At 41.1% G+C, this 19,265-nt stretch overlaps 2 protein-coding genes across 2 annotated transcripts; both read right to left on the bottom strand.

Annotated features, from left to right (window-relative positions):
- Positions 1-399: 399 nt before the first annotated feature.
- LOC124282348 (uncharacterized protein K02A2.6-like) lies at positions 400-1,029 on the bottom strand. Its single transcript, XM_046718314.1, has one exon. The coding sequence runs from the start codon at positions 1,027-1,029 to the stop codon at positions 400-402; it is 630 nt and encodes a 209-aa protein (XP_046574270.1).
- Positions 1,030-7,885: 6,856 nt separating this feature from the next.
- Positions 7,886-16,195, bottom strand: LOC124282376 (uncharacterized protein 5). Its single transcript, XM_046718351.1, has 4 exons — positions 16,042-16,195; positions 13,657-13,859; positions 10,981-11,239; positions 7,886-8,268 (listed from the first exon to the last, which is right to left on the bottom strand). Coding segments are annotated over exons 1-4 (522 nt in total). The 5' UTR covers positions 16,100-16,195; the 3' UTR covers positions 7,886-8,266.
- Positions 16,196-19,265: the final 3,070 nt, after the last annotated feature.

The following is a 19,265-nucleotide window of genomic DNA, read 5'->3' as shown; positions in this document are numbered from 1 at the left end:
GTTCATAGTCTTTGAACCGAACAGGAAACTTCCTCTCTCTTGTTGATCTTCTCAGACATGACTTCAGTGGAATGGTCTCTTCATCATCAGTTCGTTTTGTTGCGGGCTGGATACCAGTGTCGAAGTCTACGTCGCTTTCTTCTTCGTTGATTTGATGATCTGCGTTGACTGGAATTGGCTTGAAGTGTGAAGAATTTCTGGTGATGTTATGATTATCTCGTTGCGCTGTTATCATGTTGCCCTTCCTCTCAGTGATGATATATGGCTGGGGATTATACTTTGATGTCAGCTTATTGTGTTGAGGTTGTCGTACAAGTACAGCATCTCCCTCTTCTAACGATGACGGCTTTGTATTTCTTCTGTTGTCAGCATATTCTTTCATCTTCAGCTTATTTTTCTTCATCTTTTCTTCGGAGTTGATCGTTGATCTTCTGGTTGGACGATATGTTCATTTTGAACTTCAGGTATTTGTAGCGCCATCTTCCTGCCTGTCAGGGATTCAAATGGACTTACTGTTGTCGTTGAGTGTGGAGTAGCTCTGTAGTGTCTCAGGAATTTCCATAATTCTTGTTTCCAATTTTTGCTTTCAGCTGTGGCTGTTTGAATGCATTTCTTCAAAATTCTCATGAATCTCTCGACTTCTCCATTTGCTTCAGGCCATAGAGGTGTAATTCTGCGATGATGGAAGCCTAGGTATACTGCAAAATCTGCAAATTCTTTACTGTTGAAAGGTGATCCATTGTCCGACTTCACGACCTTGGGGATACCTTGTCGTGCGAATATTGCATCAAGTTTTGGGATAACTGCTCTTGCTGACGTCGATTTTATGATTTCAACTTCAGGATATCTTGTGTAATCGTCCATGACAACTAGCATGTAGTCTCCTGATGGGAATGGACCTGTCAAATCAACTGATACATTCGTCCACGGTGCTGCTGGTAAGTTTGTCATCTTCAAAGGTTCTCGTCGTTTTGGCATGTCTGTGACAGCTTGACATGGGATGCAGCATTTCACCATCTTCTCGACCATGTCGTCTATACCAGAAACCATACCTTCTCTCGAATCAGTCTCTTGGTTTTCACGATGCCTTGATGTCCGATGTGTGCAAGTTCAACAGTTCTTCGTCTGAGTGATTCCGGAACAACAATGCGATGATCACGAAGTATGACACCGTTGTATACAGCTAGTTCTTCTCGCAGCTTGAAGAAATTGTTGAGCTCAGGGTTATTCCATCTTCCTGATTCAATAGATGATATGACTGATTGAAGTACTGCATCTTCTTTGGTTTCTTCTTGGATTTCTTTGAAGGTTAATGCTTTTGGAACTGCATTCATACACACGTAGTTGATGTAATCTTCACCTATGCTCTGCACTTTCTCTTCAGCTACAGGATGCCGACTGATGTAATCTGCTGGGTTGTTCTCATATCTCTTCCTGGTTGATATGCGAGTTCATAGTTGTAGGGAGTTAACCGGATTCTCCATCGTTCCATTCTTGCAGAAGCAGGTTTTCTACTCTTGAATATACCAAGGAGTGGCTTGTGATCGGTGATAATCTTGAAGTTTTCTCCAAATGTGTATAGATGAAAGTGTTCTGCGGCCCATACGACAGCTAACATTTCTCTTTCTGTTTGTGAGTATCTGGTTTCTGGATCCAGTAATGCACGGCTGGCATAGCTGAGAATCTTGCCTTCTTGAGTGAGTATTGCGCCAAGTCCAACAGGACTTGCATCGACGAAAAGTTCAATTTTACTTGTTTGGATCGAAATATTCCATAACTTGTGCAGAACTGAGAACTGATTTCAGTTGTTTGAAAGACTTTTCTTCTAGTTTTCCCCATCGCCATGGAGTGTCGTTGCTTGTGAGTTTTCTCAGAGGTTCTGTGATGGTTGCATAATCAGGAATATAACGTGCAACGTACTGCGCCATACCTAGGAGTGATTTGACATCACTTGCTGATGCTGGAGCTGGTGTGTTAATTATTGTCTTGATTTTCTCAGGATCGGGAGACATTCCATTCTTCCCAAACACATGCCCATAGAACTTGACTTCTGATTTTGAGAATTCGCATTTTGCCTTGTTGAGAGTAATGCCGTTGTCTCTGAGCACTTTTAGTAATTGCTTCAGTCGCTGGTCATGTTCAGCTTGATTCTTCCATAAACAAGTATGTCATCTGATATGTTTCTGCATCCGGGGACATCTTGAATGATTTCTGCAATCACATTTTGGAAAATTTCAGAGGCTGTGTTGATCAAAAGATAAACGCTTGTAGCGTCTCAATCCAACATGTGTACTAAATGTAGTCAGGTACCTGCTGTCAGGGTGTAGTTCTAGCTGGTGATAACCGGCGGTTAGGTCCATTTTGCTGTAGATAGTTGAACCGTTTAAGTCTGATATGAGATCTTCAATAGTTGGCATTATGTGTTTTTTCTCGTCGAATAGCTTGGTTTGTTTCTCTCATGTCTACACATATTCTGACACCTGATGATTTCTTCGGGACTACGACGATTGGGCTAACCCAGGGAGTTGGTCCATCAACTTTCTCGATGATGTCTAATTCTTCTAAACGTTTCAGTTCATTTTCTACATCCTTTCTCACATGAAATGGAATTCTTCGATGTGGTTGTCGAGTTGGTTGAATGTTTTCATCAACATGAAGTTTCACTTGTCTGTCTTTTTATTTTACCTATGCCACCTGTGAACAATTCTGGAAATTCATCTGTAATATCTCTTGTGTTGATATTTCTTGCAATCTTCAATATCTCAAGATCCTCTGCTGATTTGAAACTAAGTAGATTTCCTGATCTTCCTCGAACTATGTGAAATTCACATTCTGCTTGAACTTGATCATGTGTCACTGGTAAAGTCACAACACCCATGATTGGTAAAGGTTTATCTGATCCATATGCAAATAGTTTGCGTTGAGTGTTTCTGAGTGTGCCTAACACAAGTTTTCTCTCTTGAGTGTATCCCATGTTTGCTGATCCATAACGTCTACTGATGCACCTGAATCAATGATAACTGGAAATTCTTTTCCGGAAATGTCAATGTTCTTGATAGGCATTCTTCTCTGTGATGAGCCAAGTCTAGTAGTGTTGATATTAGATGAAGCGTTCATAAAATCTTCCTCATCTTGCCTTTCGTGAAATATTGGATACAGGTAGTAACTTTCTTCTGAGTCATTCATGAAATCATTTACAACTGTACTGTCTTGTTCTGTTTCAATATTCTGAACTCTTGCATGCTGATTTCTGCGTCTACATACGCTTGCAAAATGATTTCTGATACCACATGATTCACATATTTTGCCTCTTGCCGGACATCTGCCTGTATGGGGATAATTGCCTCCACAGAAATAACATTGTTTACTTGAATTGTTTGATGTATTTTGTGAGTAGGATTGTTTGCCTTCATGTCTGTATCTAGCATTCTCATGTCTTGATTTGCTTCTATGATGAGATTTATTTCTGCTACGATGTCTTGAACCACTGAATCTTTCTCTACCTCTGCCACGTGACACGTTGTTTACAAATTTTGATTCTGATTTCTCAACATTTGATGCCTGTGATTCACTGAGTTCTAGTGATTTTCCTGCATTCAGTAAGTCTCTGAGATGTAGATTTTCTCGCAATGCTTTTCTACGAAGTCTCTGTGACGTACATCCTATCACAATCTGAGCTGCAATTTCTTTATCAACATCGGTAAAATCACATGTTTTGGCAAGTTGCCTGAGCCTTGTACAATAAGTGTCTATGCTTTCTGAATCCAACTGTTTTGCCATGCGAAAATTGTGAAGTTCAAAAGCAGTATTTACGATTGGCGTGAAATACTCAGTGAGTTTTCCTTTGGCTAGATCATAATCGTCATCTTCTCCGGTATTTGAAAGTGTATCGAAAATGTCATCAACATCGGGCCCTGCATAATGTAACAAAAGTGCACGCTTGCGAATATTGTCATTAATGTCTAATGCAAGCAATAAACGTTCAAACCTGGCAATGTATTTTGTCCAACGAGGTCCAGCGTTTGAATCACTGTGCACTTCGAATCGCGGGAAGTTTGGCAAACTTGTTGACATCTTGAAAAGTTATTTCACATTGAGTTGTTTATCGTTGATTATCTTCGTGTTTCGTTGTTTATCCTCGTCGCCAGAATATAGTATCGTGAAGTCCAAGTATTGCAAGGAAGAACAAGCGTTGTATATAACTTTAACACCCTTTAATCTTCATGGTTCAAATACACTGACTTGTAAGTCTACGTGACGGCCGCACCGCTCTCTGGATCTAATGGTCGTCTGCTCGATACCGTGTAGTACGTCATACACATTAACCTATGACGTCACACATATTTGTGCTACGACACTACTCCACCGCTTGCCCATTTTCTGCTGGGTGAACAGAGGCAATTTTGAACAAACTCACTTGCCTAGGGTGTGACCACATGTATCACATGTGCTTCGTTGTGGGGCAGGACTGAAGTCCTAGAAACTCTCAGGAGTCAAGCTGGCAAACACGGTCGCAGACCCGACTCTCCGCGCCCAACGTTGCTTAACTTCATCTAATTTAGCTCTATGCACAGGACCACGTTCTAACATGTTTTCTGAATCTCAAAAAAAAAAAAAAAAGAGAAACCCCCAACCCCAACCCCACCCCCACCCCCAAAAAACACACAACAAAACAACACAACAAAAACAACCCCAAACCAAACAAAAAAAACAAATAAAAAAAAACAACAACACGCATAAGACCTTTAACGACTCATGAATCCATGGTTGACATTTAGATGAATCGGTCAACGTTTGCTCAGAGTTCACTAGAATTCTGAATTTATTTAGATTATTTGGAAATCAAGTTCGAGGGTTTAATGTATGGTGGCATCTGGTTCGGCAGTTGAACTCTCTAATTCGCTCCAGGCATGCTGTTGACATCGGACACATTCCTGGCAGTGGCAGTCATGGGAATGTATGTTAAATATCTGACAGATGAGCTTAAATCCAAAGCAGTAGTAGTCCCCATCTACCTCTCAGCGACAATCCTTTATATACCATTCATACAGTTCCAGAGAATTCCAGCAGAAGCCACGTCTCTTTACTACCATTTAGATCACATTACGACCATGTAGAAATTACTGAAATGGATTCCACAGTCTTCCGCCGGAAGCATCAACAAAGAGGAGGTAACTCTAAGTCCTCAGCTTACTCTCTTACCAGGTGAAAATTACATAGCCGGTGTTCAAGATGTGAGTTCAGGTCCACTCTCAGTGCTTTAAACTTTTGTGACCCACAATAACTAAACGTTAATTAATGTGACCAAAAACACATCCTCATAACACATGTTTGCTACAAATAGAATAGTCTGTCAACAACTACACATATTTAACAAAGCATTTTGAAAATCTCGTTGGGAAGCTGCAACATAATTTGTTTTGTAGTCCTCCTACAGAGATTGTTTACGGCGGGGAACACCAGCTGTTGGCTTCACACACTTTACCAATGTCACGTAAAAGCGTTTCTTCCTACTATGACAGGTCCTCCAGTACTGTGGACCACCGTTACCTCTGACATATTCAATATAGCAGGCAGCATACTGCCGATCGTATTAGAGCTACCTTAACCACTCCGTCCTTGCCATCTGTCACGTGTTGACACATGTCACATTTCCTTTGTTCATTATATTTATGCCTAGACGTCATTGTTCATATACTTTATGGTTGGGGATGGGGTGGTTAGCGCGGTGGGGTGGCTGTGAATGGGTAGGGGTGGGTATGTGCCAGTGATGATGAGTTTCATGCAAAATCTGAATGACAAACAACCCCCACCCCCACCGAAAACAAACAACCCCACCACAAACAACTATGGTTACACTGAATTCCAATCCCTTGTTTCATACGAAAATGGTATTTACAAGTTAATTTTAATTGTAAACTTTAATAACATCGTATTTATATATGTTATGGTGTTCCTTGCGCTTATTAAGTGTAGTTTTGTAACGTACAATGTTATTGATATAATATCAAGTCAGTACCAGATCGCCAAACTTTTCTAGCGGCAGAGCCTTTTTTTGAGATTTCCACGATTTCCAGATTTCCGTTTGTCAGAGCACGCTATACGACAGGGCCCGCTGCACGACGTGTTTGCAAGGATTAGAAGGAGCGTAGTGTTGCAATACACAAGTGCTTAGATGTATCAAATAATACTGATAAATATTTATGTATCCTGTTGAATGAATTGGTATCAATATTATGGACTAGTTATTGTACTAATATGCGCACTAGGACGGACCCCAGTCAGCAGGAAACGAGACTGTTGTGTAATCAATGTTTTGACTTTATGTCCAAAATTTATGTACAAAGTAACTGTCCCACCCGCATGTCATGTACAAAATCAATGACCCGTACACCCCCAATAAAATAAAATAAAATAAAATAAAAATAAATTAAAATAAAATAAAAACGTTAATCATAATTCATTAAAATAAAAAATGTACAAATCATAATTCATTAATATTTTTATGTACAAGCAAATGACCCCTGAGTTTATCTCTGTTATAACTACCGAGTCACACGGGGAATGTTCAGTCATACATTACTACTCATTCTTGGGACAGTATTGTATTAGATTTCTGTAGAGATAATATATGAAATCGGACTTACATTTTTGCGATTTGTACTGAACTCTTTCAAATTGATAAACGTCTCCTACTCGGGTCATATGCTCCTGCACGGTTTGTTATGGTGTGTATTTCATTGTATTCACGGACATACCAGGAATGTTCTCATGTTTACTTATTCCGAGGTTTATTCCGAGGTGTGGGCAGTTCTTGTCCACAGGCGGAGGATGTTATGAGGTCCAAAATGCAAAGTAGACCGAACCCATTATTGAGAGTTGCAGATATTACGCTCTTTATCTCTTGATTTACCACCAAGCATCACGAAATGACCGCAATTCTTAATAATGGGTTTGTTATACATTCGTGTTCAAAAGATGCATTGTTTACCTTCTAACAATACATTCATCTTCTCGTGAATACCTGGCATCGTTACCATACGACAGTTGTTCCTAAACACTATGCAGTCTGAGTATAACCTTTGACTTGTCAAGGTTGAGGTGTCTGTGGAAGGGGAATATGTTTTCTGGGTTTTCGTTTGCACTGACTTTTCAGATTAAGCCGCTGTTTTTGTGCACCTCGTGCCGATTCGGTATTCACCTGGTCTTCAGTAACCTATGATTATCGTATTACTATGAAGACGCGACTGAATGAAACGGGTGGTCGGACTCGATTTTTCTATGTTAATTTCTTCGTTTAATGCACTGTGTATAAATCTATAGAATTTTCGATTTTTGCAGAAAACTTTTTGACATCAGTGTTGCAAGCATTTTATTATATAACCGTTTTTGTTGAAATTTTAAACTGATGACTTCATGTCCATCTGAGGTACCGTACTACGTCTCTTTCCTCAAAGTTTCAGGTTAAACCACGGAACTGTTTTATTTAACTCATTACAAATGGTGTTAACGGAGAAATAAATTTGGTAAAGGAAATTACCTACATTGTCAAAGTCGTGTAAGAAGGCATCATGACCAAAGAGGAAGGGAATTTAAAGTGACACGAGGCATCATGTCCTAAGTGGACGTGAATGTAAAGAGGCATTTGGACTTTTTCTTGATAAGCTTTTGGGATTTTTATTGGATCCCAGCATGTATGCATGCAAGTAGTTTTATGGGTCAAGCTCGGTGATTGGTTGATGTCGTGTCATCGTTCACATCTGCGTGGTTCGTTGTTCAAAGTGTCACCTACGTTACTGACTCGAGTACTGACAAGTCACTGTCACTGCAATGTTCTTGCGTGAAACGTTTCACAAACAACAAACAAACAAGCAACTGAAATGTGTACCTGTTTGCATCTAGTTTATTTCACATGAACACAACAGCACAGGTGATACGACAAAAACAAATTCAATATGATTGTGCTTTTTGCAATGTTAATCCTGACGAAAACATATTGGGTTTTCAGTTTAAGAAAGCACCCCGATTCTTTGGAAATAATACGTATTATATCTAGTCTTATAGGTTGCTGTGTGATAAATATCAATTAAGTTTTCTTCATAATTATTTTACTTAGTATATGAAGCGACAAATCAGCAAATGGCATATATATACACAGATGTCCATTGTGTGTCGCGGTTCCGGGAAGGCTGCAGCAATGGAACGGGTGTAGAACATTTCTACCAGATGTACCAGCATCTGAAATACTCAGCAAGTACCGATATGGTTCTGGAACACAACATGAAATCAAATGTCAACATACATCATGTTCCGGTTAATCTCTTGAAGATGATATAAAACAAACGTGACTGGTTGGGCGGACCACTTTTTCTCCGATGGAATCACACACCCAATAACGAAAAAGGAATGAACAGTTAAGGGATCGGTTCCATAACGTATCTAATCTCATAGAAGCTCTAATACAGTTATCGTAATGGTCGTAGGTGTCATTGGTGAACGTACTGCAAACGACTTTGCTCACAGCAGTTAAAGATGTTCCAACCACAACCACGCTCTCGGTTCCAACTTCAGACACGCATTTGAGTGCTGGTAATCGCTGAGTCTACATGGGTGTGTGAGTGAGTGAGTAAGGTCTTACTCCACTTTCAGCAATATTCCAGCAATAGCACGGCTGCGGAAACCAGAAATGGGCTAAACACATTGTACCCATGTGGGGACTCAAACCCGGGACGTTTCAACCAGTCGGCTTCCCCCCACCGCTCCCGAGTCTAAATGGACCTGATATACCAGCATATACTGGGTGTGTCCATACCTATACTAATGTTATTGCATGTACATCTAATCACTAATCAATAAAGTTCATTAACTTCAGTAATTATTTCATATTTTTTTGTAAAGTGAAATCGTTACACTGGTGTGATACCGTCTACGTGAGGAAAGTGGGGAAAACTTTAAACAACCCATCCAAGGATGGTTCTCGGGCCAAAGGAATGGCGCCTTTCTGAAACATAGCGGCACTTGCAAGACGTATGTTTTATACAGAACATTCCGATTAAACATGATTGTGACATGAAAGAAAAGGTGAAAAATGATGTTCAACTTTGTCTCTGCTTTATAGTGCAAACTTAACGCGAGGAACCCATTTCTAGTCTTTTATCGTGTACAACGAAACTCACTTACGTTTGATACGACTAGTTTTAACACACTAGAAGGAATCTCTTGCGCTCTATGCTACTTTCACATGCCCGAGTACGTAACACTCTCGCTCTCTATACTACTTACACAGGACCCAGTACGTATCACTCTCGCTCTCTATGCTACTTACACAGGGCCCAGTACGTATCACTCTCACTCTCTATACTTACATTTACGTTTGATACGACTAGTTTTAACACACTAGAAGGAATCTCTTGTGCTCTCTATGCTACTTTCACATGCCCGAGTACGTAACACTCTCGCTCTCTATACTACTTCCACAGGACCCAGTACGTATCACTCTCGCTCTCTATGCTACTTAAACAGGACCTAGTACGTATGACTCTCGGTCTCTATACTACTTACACTGGGCCCATTACGTATCACTCTCACTCCCTATACTACTTACACAGGACCCAGTACGTCTGTATCGCTCTCTATGCTATTTACACAGGGCCCAGTACGTATCACTCTCGCTCTCTATGCTGTTTACACAGGGCCCAGTACGTATCACTCTCGCTCTCTATGCTACTTACACAGAGTCCAGTACGTATCACTCTCGCTCTCTATGCTACTTACACAGGACCCAGTACGTCTGTATCGCTCTCTATGCTACTTACACAGGGTCCAGTACGTATCACTCTCGCTATCTATGCTACTTACACAGGGTCCAGTACGTTTGTATCGCTCTCTATGCTATTTACACAGGGCCCAGTACGTATCACTATCGCTCTCTATGCTACTTACACAGAGTCCAGTACGTATCACTCTCGCTCTCTATGCTACTTACACAGGGCCCAGTACGTCTGTATCGCTCTCTATGCTATTTACACAGAGTCCAGTACGTATCACTCTCGCTATCTATGCTACTTACACAGGACCCAGTACGTCTGTATCGCTCTCTATGCTACTTACACAGGGCCCAGTACGTATCACTCTCGCTCTCTATGCTACTTACACACAGGGTCCACAGGGTCCAGTCCAGTACGTATCACTCTCGCTATCTATGCTACTTACACAGGGCCCAGTACGTATCTGTATCGCTCTCTATGCTACTTACACAGGGTCCAGTACGTATCACTATCGCTCTCTATGCTACTTACACAGGGCCCAGTACGTATCACTCTCGCTCTCTATGCTACTTACACAGGGTCCAGTACGTATCACTCTCGCTCTCTATACTACTTACACAGGGCCCAGTACGTCTGTATCGCTCTCTATGCTATTTACACAGGGTCCAGTACGTATCACTCTCGCTATCTATGCTACTTACACAGGACCCAGTACGTCTGTATCGCTCTCTATGCTATTTACACAGGGCCCAGTACGTATCACTCTCGCTCTCTATGCTACTTACACAGGGCCCAGTACGTATCACTCTCGCTCTCTATGCTACTTACACACAGGGTATCACAGTACGTATCACTCTCGCTGTATCGCTCTCTATGCTACTTACACAGGGCCCAGCTATCTATGCTACTTACACAGGGCCCAGTACGTATCGCTCTCTATGCTATTTACACAGGGTCAAGTACAGGGTATCATCTCTCGCTCTCTATGCTACTTACACACAGGGTCCAGTACGTATCACTCTCGCTATCTATGCTACTTACACAGGACCCGGTACGTCTGTATCGCTCTCTATGCTATTTACACACAGGGCCCAGTACGTATCACTCTCGCTCTCTATGCTACTTACACAGAGTCCAGTACGTATCACTCTCGCTCTCTATGCTACTTACACAGGGTCCAGTACGTATCACTCTCGCTCTCTATGCTACTTACACAGGGCCCAGAACGTATCACTCTCGCTCCTGACACTAGCTGCGTTGATGACGTGTTGGTTCTCGTATTTGTATCTGAGGATGCGATCATGAGGGGGTCTGTATCCGCGTCCCATCCATATCTCATCTCCGCACCAGGAGATCCAAAAGTAGTTGAAGAAGCGGCAGTTGAGACTCTTGTCCTTCACCCATTCGTCGAACTTACACCCAACACATTTCCGTATTCCTGACCGGGTGTTCTTCATCCCTCCAATGACGACCTGACGATGGAAATGTATGATTTGAGGATATATCGACCTGAGCGGCAGGACCTGAGGGATATTTAGAGCTTGCCAGGGCTGAAGACAAACTACTAAATGACTTTTCGAAAACTTAACATTATGTCAAGAGAGACAGTTAGAAACATTAGGAAATCACTGTACGGTTAATGGTTTCTTGGAACAGAACATGTAGGTTCATTGTAGCCCAAAGTAGCTTTCAATTTGATTTAGGACAGATAGGGAAAGCACATTTCCAAGTTTCCTTGGCTAAAATATTTCCTTCTTTCTATTTGTCCCCCATGTTTCAAGTGAACATTTTACTTGGCGCTTCAGGTATTTGTTCGGGTGGCATAGATGGGGCAGTGTACGCAGAATATGATATGGTTGAAATCGTACGATAGACGAATGACTTTAAGATGAAATTTCATCTGGTTATGGAAAAGTTGTTTCGCGTACATTTGTAAGAGACAGGTAGTAAGGATATGATGGCAATATTAATTAGGATTTATGATTAATTGGTTTGTTGTGTGTCACTTGAGTGAGTGCGTTTAGTTTTACGCCGTGTTTAGCAATATTCCAGCAATATCACGGCAGTGGACACCAGAAATGGCCTTCACACATTGTACCCATGTGGGGACTCGAAACAGGTTCCTCATCGTGACGAGCGAACGCTTTAACCACTGGGCTACCGTGTGTCACTTGACTCACTCCCATGGGTATTCATGCTTAGAATAGGGCCTTCAATAGAATGTTGAATGAAGGAAGCCATCAACATGAGTGTTTGGACTCTTTGACTTGAAGTTTGACTTTGACTCTTGAAGACAACCTGAGGACGATCATTTAAACGTTGTTCAATCCATGGTGATGTACAGGCCTCTATCATGTAAGCTCAATATACTTGTAGAAACGAATAAGGGACCACTGAAAGTACAAGTGTTTCTTTATTCTTTTCCAGGTTTCTTCACAAGGTGTGTATGGCACTGTGAGTGAAATTCTGGAAATAAATAAAGGAGCACTTGTACTTTCATGTGTTCCCTTATTCGTTTCTATGAGTATATTTTATCAATCATTAGAGAAATATAAACCTGAACAAAACAAATGACAACAACAGAAAAACACCCCAAACAACAAACAAACAAACAAACTGCGTGCCTCCACAGCGTGGCTCCACGAACCGTTATTGATAGATCGCCTTGATACAACTGAATATTTGTGAATTCAAAAAGTTTAAACATGTCGCTTCTCAATTTGGCCCAATTTCCAAATGTCACCAACCTCTACTAAAACTGACCTATCGCAGAAACGTAGGGTTTTGTTGATATTCCTCTGTTTTGGCCACATCAGAACATTTCACTGTTATGTAACTTCCTCCATATGAGGTTCGGGACCGCCTAGTGGTGAAGTGGTTAGAGCGTCCGCCCGGAGAGTGGAAGATCGTGGGTTCGATCCCCGACCGCGTCATATCAAAAGACGTTAAAATATGGTACTTGTTGGTCCCTGTCTGGCGCTCGGCATTAATGGGTACAACAAGGACTGGTCGGCTCGGAGTCAGTATAATGTGTCTGAGTTGGGTATTCATGCTTAACTGCGGCATGGTATCTCAGTGAGCTTGCACTATAAAACCAGCTAAAGTCTTGGCTGGTACAAGCAGCCGCACGTACACATACACACTCATGCACGTCGTCATGTGAGCGAAATATTCTTAAGTACGACGTTAAACCTCATTTCACCTCACCCACCTCACCATATGGGGTTCGGAATTTCTCACCCAGGACCACATAGCGGTCTTAGGGGACGATGGTCACAACTCTCACACTCAATCTTAATCTAAAGATGGTCTCAGCGCTAGGATGGCGTTGTGGACCCAGTACGAAGCGTTCTTAGACCTAAGGTAACGTCCATACCTTAAGCCAGACCCAGCACTAAGGTTGTTTTGTACAACGGCACACAAGCCTCGACATGTACGCCATGCTTATTAGCGTTATGGAAAGGCTATCTTCCCATCAACTCACTGACGTTGAGGTCTGTGACCTCACAGTTATACAATGACACTGTCCCGATGTCATGGTGTCCGCCACTAGTCTGTCGACCCGTGATGATCCGGGTTAGAATAAGTCTTCAGCAACCCAAGCTTGTCGTGAGAGGCGACTAACGGGATCGGGTGGTTAGGCCCTCTGACTTGGTTGACACATGTCATCGTATCCCAATTGCATAGATTGATGCTCATAATGTTAATCACTGGATTGTCTGGTCCAGACTCGATTATTTACAGACCGCTGTCACATACCTGGAATATTGCTGAGTGCAGTGTAGACAACACACAAACAACATTCACTAGTCCACTGCAGAGACAGAGCTGGACTCTCACTGGTCACGGCATAAAACAAGATTCATATCAGACAATTCAGTAATTTTACCTCATAAACAGAATTCTTGAAGTCCTCGGCATTGTTCTGGAGTAAAATATGAGCTCCAAAACAGGATCTGGCGGCGAAAATGAGAACTTTGGAGTCATTAACATTAAGTCCAACTTCGCCAAGCGGCACCCATGCTCTGTACTCTGGTGTTCTGATAGGGATGAGGTCCCCGCCTCCTGCTATCTTACACTGTAGACTGGACACTGTAACGTAGAATACTGATGTAGGTAGGCGTATAGGATAGGTACACTGACTATTAACATAATTTGGTATCTCGGGGCAGGATTGTTTGAAAAATACGTCACCAGAAAATACTAAATTTGCCTCCTATTTAAAAAAGAAATATTTTTTCTTGGACATTCTCACTTCCACAAATAGCCACAAAACTGCGGTCGTGCAGTAACCGAAGACCTTTTTTGCACGTAGCAGAAATGCATTGACTTGATTTAATAATATGTAGATTCCAGGTTTCAAAGGAAAATCGGAATGATTCAAACAATTTGATGTCTTCCGATCAGCGAACATTCACATTCTCAACGGGTATCAGCTGACACAAGAATCAAACTACTTATTTGACAACCGTGTCATCGCATACATTCTAATATTCACAGAAATATACATTTGCGGACATTCATAGTCGTTAGACTGTTTGAAGTCATGATATTAGCAATAGTAAATGTACGCTTCATTGTGAAGATACGGACATCTGAGATATTGGAGGTTTATGGATACCTGGTGTTGTTTGAGATACTGTTTGTGTCAGTAGAATGTCAAGGACAAATTCGTGAGATGCAAATATTTCTGTAGCAGCCTTCAGACAGTGACACCGACTAAACACTTAAGGATTTGAGTGAGTGAGTTAAGATTTTAAGTCCCATCGGCAATATTTCAGCCATGTAGTGACTAAAAACAAGTTATAATTTCACAATAAATAACCCTGTCAACGAAGGACAGTAAAATAACTAGTTTATCACAGATTTCAATTTACAACTAGTAATGAACTCTAAAACATTTGAACTTTATACGACAATACAATATATAAAACAGGCTAGAGATTGCGAACAGCTGAGGGTAGACCATCCTACTAGGGACCAGGGGGAATTACAGTACATTTGCTTCCTGCATGAACCCAGCTGGATTTACACCATCGCTGCAGCTGTCAGCGAGTTTAGACAATTAAGCCATAATATTAAAATAACATATATTTTCTACGGTTAAAAATAATGGTATGTTTAAATTTACTTTGAATGTTTTGGTACTTATGTACCCTCACAGGAGGACCTTCAGGGTTTGAGCCCTCAAATGGGGTTAAAGTATTGGAAAAGTATTATCCTCCTGAGAGGGAACGTAAGTCCCGAAACATTCAAAGTAAATTTAAACTTTCCAGATTCTTTAAATGTAGTATTTTTGTGATTTTAATTTATGGCTAAATTCGACTACAATCGCCAGCGGCTGAAGGGATGATATAAGTCCAGCTAGGGTCTCGAAGTGAAAGTATGGCCCCTGTGGATTTGTAATGTCGTTATTTTTCCGCGGTTGTGTCGAACCTCGGATAACTCGAAGTATCTAGGCAGCTTCGACAGGGGCGGTGGGGTAGCCTAGTGGTTAAAGTGTCTCGCTCGTCACGCCAAAGGCCCGGGTTCGATTCACCACATGGGTACAATGTGTGAAGCCCATTTCTGGTGTTTCCCCGACTTGATATTGCTGGAATATTGCTAAAAGCGGCGTGAAAGTCACTCTCTCACTCACACAGCTTCGACACAAAGGTGTTTGATTGTTTTTCCAACTTATTCGTTCCGTTACCGTTTCCAGATTTGAATATTTACAAGCACCACCACTGCTGTTGCATAATCCTGACAATCACACGTTACCCGTGGACATCCGGGTTAGAACTGGTCTTCAGAAACACATGCCTGTCGAGCGACTAACGAAATCCGGTGGTTCAGCGCAGATCGATGGTCATTGTCTCAATCACAAGACTGTCTGGACCAAACTCCTTTTATTACAGTTATTTGTTTGATTGTTGTTTAACGCCGCACTCAGAAATATTCCAGATATATGTCGGCGGTCTGTTAATAATCGAGTCTGGACCAGACAATCCAGTGATCAGCATCATGAGCATCGATCTACGCAATTGGGATACGATGACATGTTTCAATCAAGTCAGCGAGCCTGACCATCCGATCCCGTTAGTCGCCTCTTACGACCCTAACGACGCTACCAAAGACCAATTCTAGCTCTGACCATCACGGGTCCCTTTTATTAAGACCGCAGGTGGTTAGTTAGAATATTGCTGTCTGCGGCCTTAAACAATAAACAAACATATATAAGTAACGGTACCAATGTTAAGATAGTTAATTAACATAATTAAGATAAAATCCTTACCTTGTGTGCTCACATACACACTACATAGAGAAACAACGCCCAGCACTTTGTACAACATGACTGCTCAGTATGGAAAGACGACTTGTTGCTCAGACACAATCTTCATATGACACTTTTATTATCGTCACGAGGACGTGAGGTGTTTTAGACCTACCTGTCATTAACATGCACGCACAGGTACGTCATGAGACGAAGAATCACGCCATTAAAATACTAATACATTAACATGAGTTAACTATGTAAATTGTGATTGGGATTTGTGGCATATGTTTATTTACGTCATTAATATTCGGCTTCAAAGAGCACCATGCGGTTTTGACACGTGACGTTAGTGAGTGTGTTCGTTGGGTCTGGTGACACTTCGTGGTTGTTTCCTGTTGGATGAGGTTTTGTACATGTCAGAGTTATGAAGGTGAATCGTGACATATGTTGATAGCACCGTTTGTTATTTTAGTTATGATGTTTTTGCTTGTTTGTTCAACGACAATACTCCCAGCAATATTCTTGTAAAATGACTGCGTTATGTAGATCGAGTGAGTGAGTGAGTTATTATTTAACGTCACATCGGCAATATTTCAGCCATATCGTGACGAGAACACTTGACATTGAAATAGAATATATATAGAGATTATAAAACCTGCCGACAAAGGACAGTAAAGCAACTAGAGTATCACAGATATATATGTAAAACTAGTAGTTGAATCTAAAACATTTTAACTATAGGGGGCAACACAATATAAAAATGGTTTATAGATCGCCAACAACTGAAGGTAGATCACCATACTAGGAGCCATGGGGACTTACATTACTTTTACTACCTGCATGGTATGTAGATCGAATCTGGACCAGGAAATCCAGAGATTCACATCATCGATCTACGCTGTTCGGATACCATGACAACTATGTCAACGACCCTGACCACCCATTTGTAGCCTTTTACGGTACCATGGGTAGTCGTAACTTGAACCCGATCTTCATGTTCTAAAGAGGATTCCTGGATGCAGATGGTTCCAGTAACCATGCTGTTGAGATTCAGAGGAAGAATTCTCAGTATCCGTAACTTGTCATCGTACGCCGACATTTCTGGATTATATGAATATTGTCGAGTAAGGCGTTAGAAAAGAAAAGAAAATTAATCAAAATATGAAGCTGTAATGTCAAGTATTCCAGCTCAACAATGTTTTACCAAAGTATGTGTATTATATTCAGAGAGGCAATAAGGGAATGACGTGTTTTATAATTATTCTTTATTTGAATAAAGCCATACAAGACGAATGATGTACCCATATTTGCCACACTAGGCGAGTCAATATATGGGAATGTAGATTGGTGACTCGGTCGGTGGCATGTCAATGTATCCCTGCTGCCACCGTTACAGTGTTGAGTGCAGCGTTAACCAACCAACAAGGGTGTAGTAAATATCGTTACACTGAAAAATAGAAAACACTGACATTTCAGTCATATTCGCTCCACTGGAAAGAGTATCAAACACATTGTGAACTAGTGGGCCTCTGAGTACTACATTGCATTCGGGTTTATCATTTGGCGCAACAATTGTGAAAGAGTGAAAGTTGCTTTACGATGTATGAGCTTTTTTTAAAGTTCCTTTTTTCGCGGCATTCACATGCTGACTATAAATTCGACATTAAAGTTGTTTCATATTTTGAGAATTGTAACATTCTTTTGTTTTCTTGTGTATCTTGTCCCCAAATAACGCATTATATAGACATTGTCTAAGACTGTTTGTTCTTACCGTCATTGTTGAAACTGCACGCATGAACCAAACAGCGCACATCCATCTTGTTCATTTGTGTCACGTGTGTATATATAGTGCACTTTGGCCTGGAGTGTGTGCGACATTTTTATTATCTTAGCGACACTGTGGTGTAGCATAACGTATCTGTTATTTTGTCGACCCAGGAAAAGGACATTTCACCGTTTTTAAACTGAAGCGGGTTGGTTACCATTTTCTATTGCGTGTCTCCATAGCAATGCATGTCCTTTCAGTTTCTATTTCAGAACCCAATGTGTTTTGTGTCTTGAATGGAGATGTCGTTGGTCCTCCACAGGAATGCATGCATTTTAGAGGGATTTCTTCGTTATACGCCACACTCAGCTATGTTCCAGCTATATAACAGCGGTCAATAAATAATCATATCTGGTCCATACTGTGCAATTGTCTTTTTTGAATGTAAATATTACGAATGTTGGCGAGAAAAATATTTGGTACAACTTCGAAAAGTGTATAAAGGTCCACTAACTTTAGAATCTATTTTCAAATCAAGAAACAGTCAGGTAATATACTTCACTGCTTTATTTCTGCATAATGTATTCCAAACAAGAGCTGGATCCATTTGACCACTGTACATCGATTTATACTGTATAACTGTATTATAGGCCACTAGGTCGATATTACGCAAATAAACTGTCTGTCTGTCTGTCTAATTGGTACGCTATGACATATATCAACCAAGTCAGCAAGCTTGACCAAAAACCATGCATGTCTTCCACCAGATGAATATGAATTCATTTCACATTTACTCATCTTCTATTCGTGTCGGATGGGTATCGCCTTGAGTAATGAAGTATATTGTGAAATGACAGAAATAAGTTGCCCTTTCAACCATTATAAAATAAACGATAAGAGTGATGAGTTCGTTTTCTTTTGCATCACTTCATCTATGTTCCAGCACTATCGCGACGCGGGACACCAAGACTGGATTCCATGCATTGAAACCACGTAGGGAGTCGAACCCGGGTTTCCTGCGTGAGGTTACTGTCACCGCAAGGGTAACCCACTAAGTATCTATAAGTGTCATCGCAAGGAGGTAACCAGTCTCGATTATCCGTCGAGACAGATTCCACTAGGAGTAAAAAGAACAATAGCAGGCAATATAATATGAATGAACGCCAAAACTAAGAAACCATTCCCCAATAACGATAATAATGTCATTATTATATGCCACATTTCTATAGCGCCCTATTTGAACTACTTCTAGATCACTCCATGGCGCTTCATAAGTTGTTTTTCCCTCGATCATTGATGTCAATCTCAAACGGCACATTGTATTATCATTCCCAACTGCATGGAGATCATACACCTCTTGCAGCCACTAGGCTCACCGAGTTAATGTGGTTTTCCGATCATTTACGAGATACCCATACACAGCTTGGTGGATCGGGACACACAGTCACAGTACATCGTCTAAGTTTACTGCACGTAT

This window comes from Haliotis rubra, unplaced genomic scaffold, assembly GCF_003918875.1.
Source record: "Haliotis rubra isolate DU_JTF1 unplaced genomic scaffold, ASM391887v1 Scf299, whole genome shotgun sequence".
In the NCBI taxonomy this organism is placed as follows: Eukaryota; Metazoa; Mollusca; class Gastropoda; order Lepetellida; family Haliotidae; genus Haliotis; species Haliotis rubra.
The sequence above is the reverse complement of the archived record's forward strand: the minus strand, read 5'-3'. Positions and strand labels throughout refer to the sequence as shown.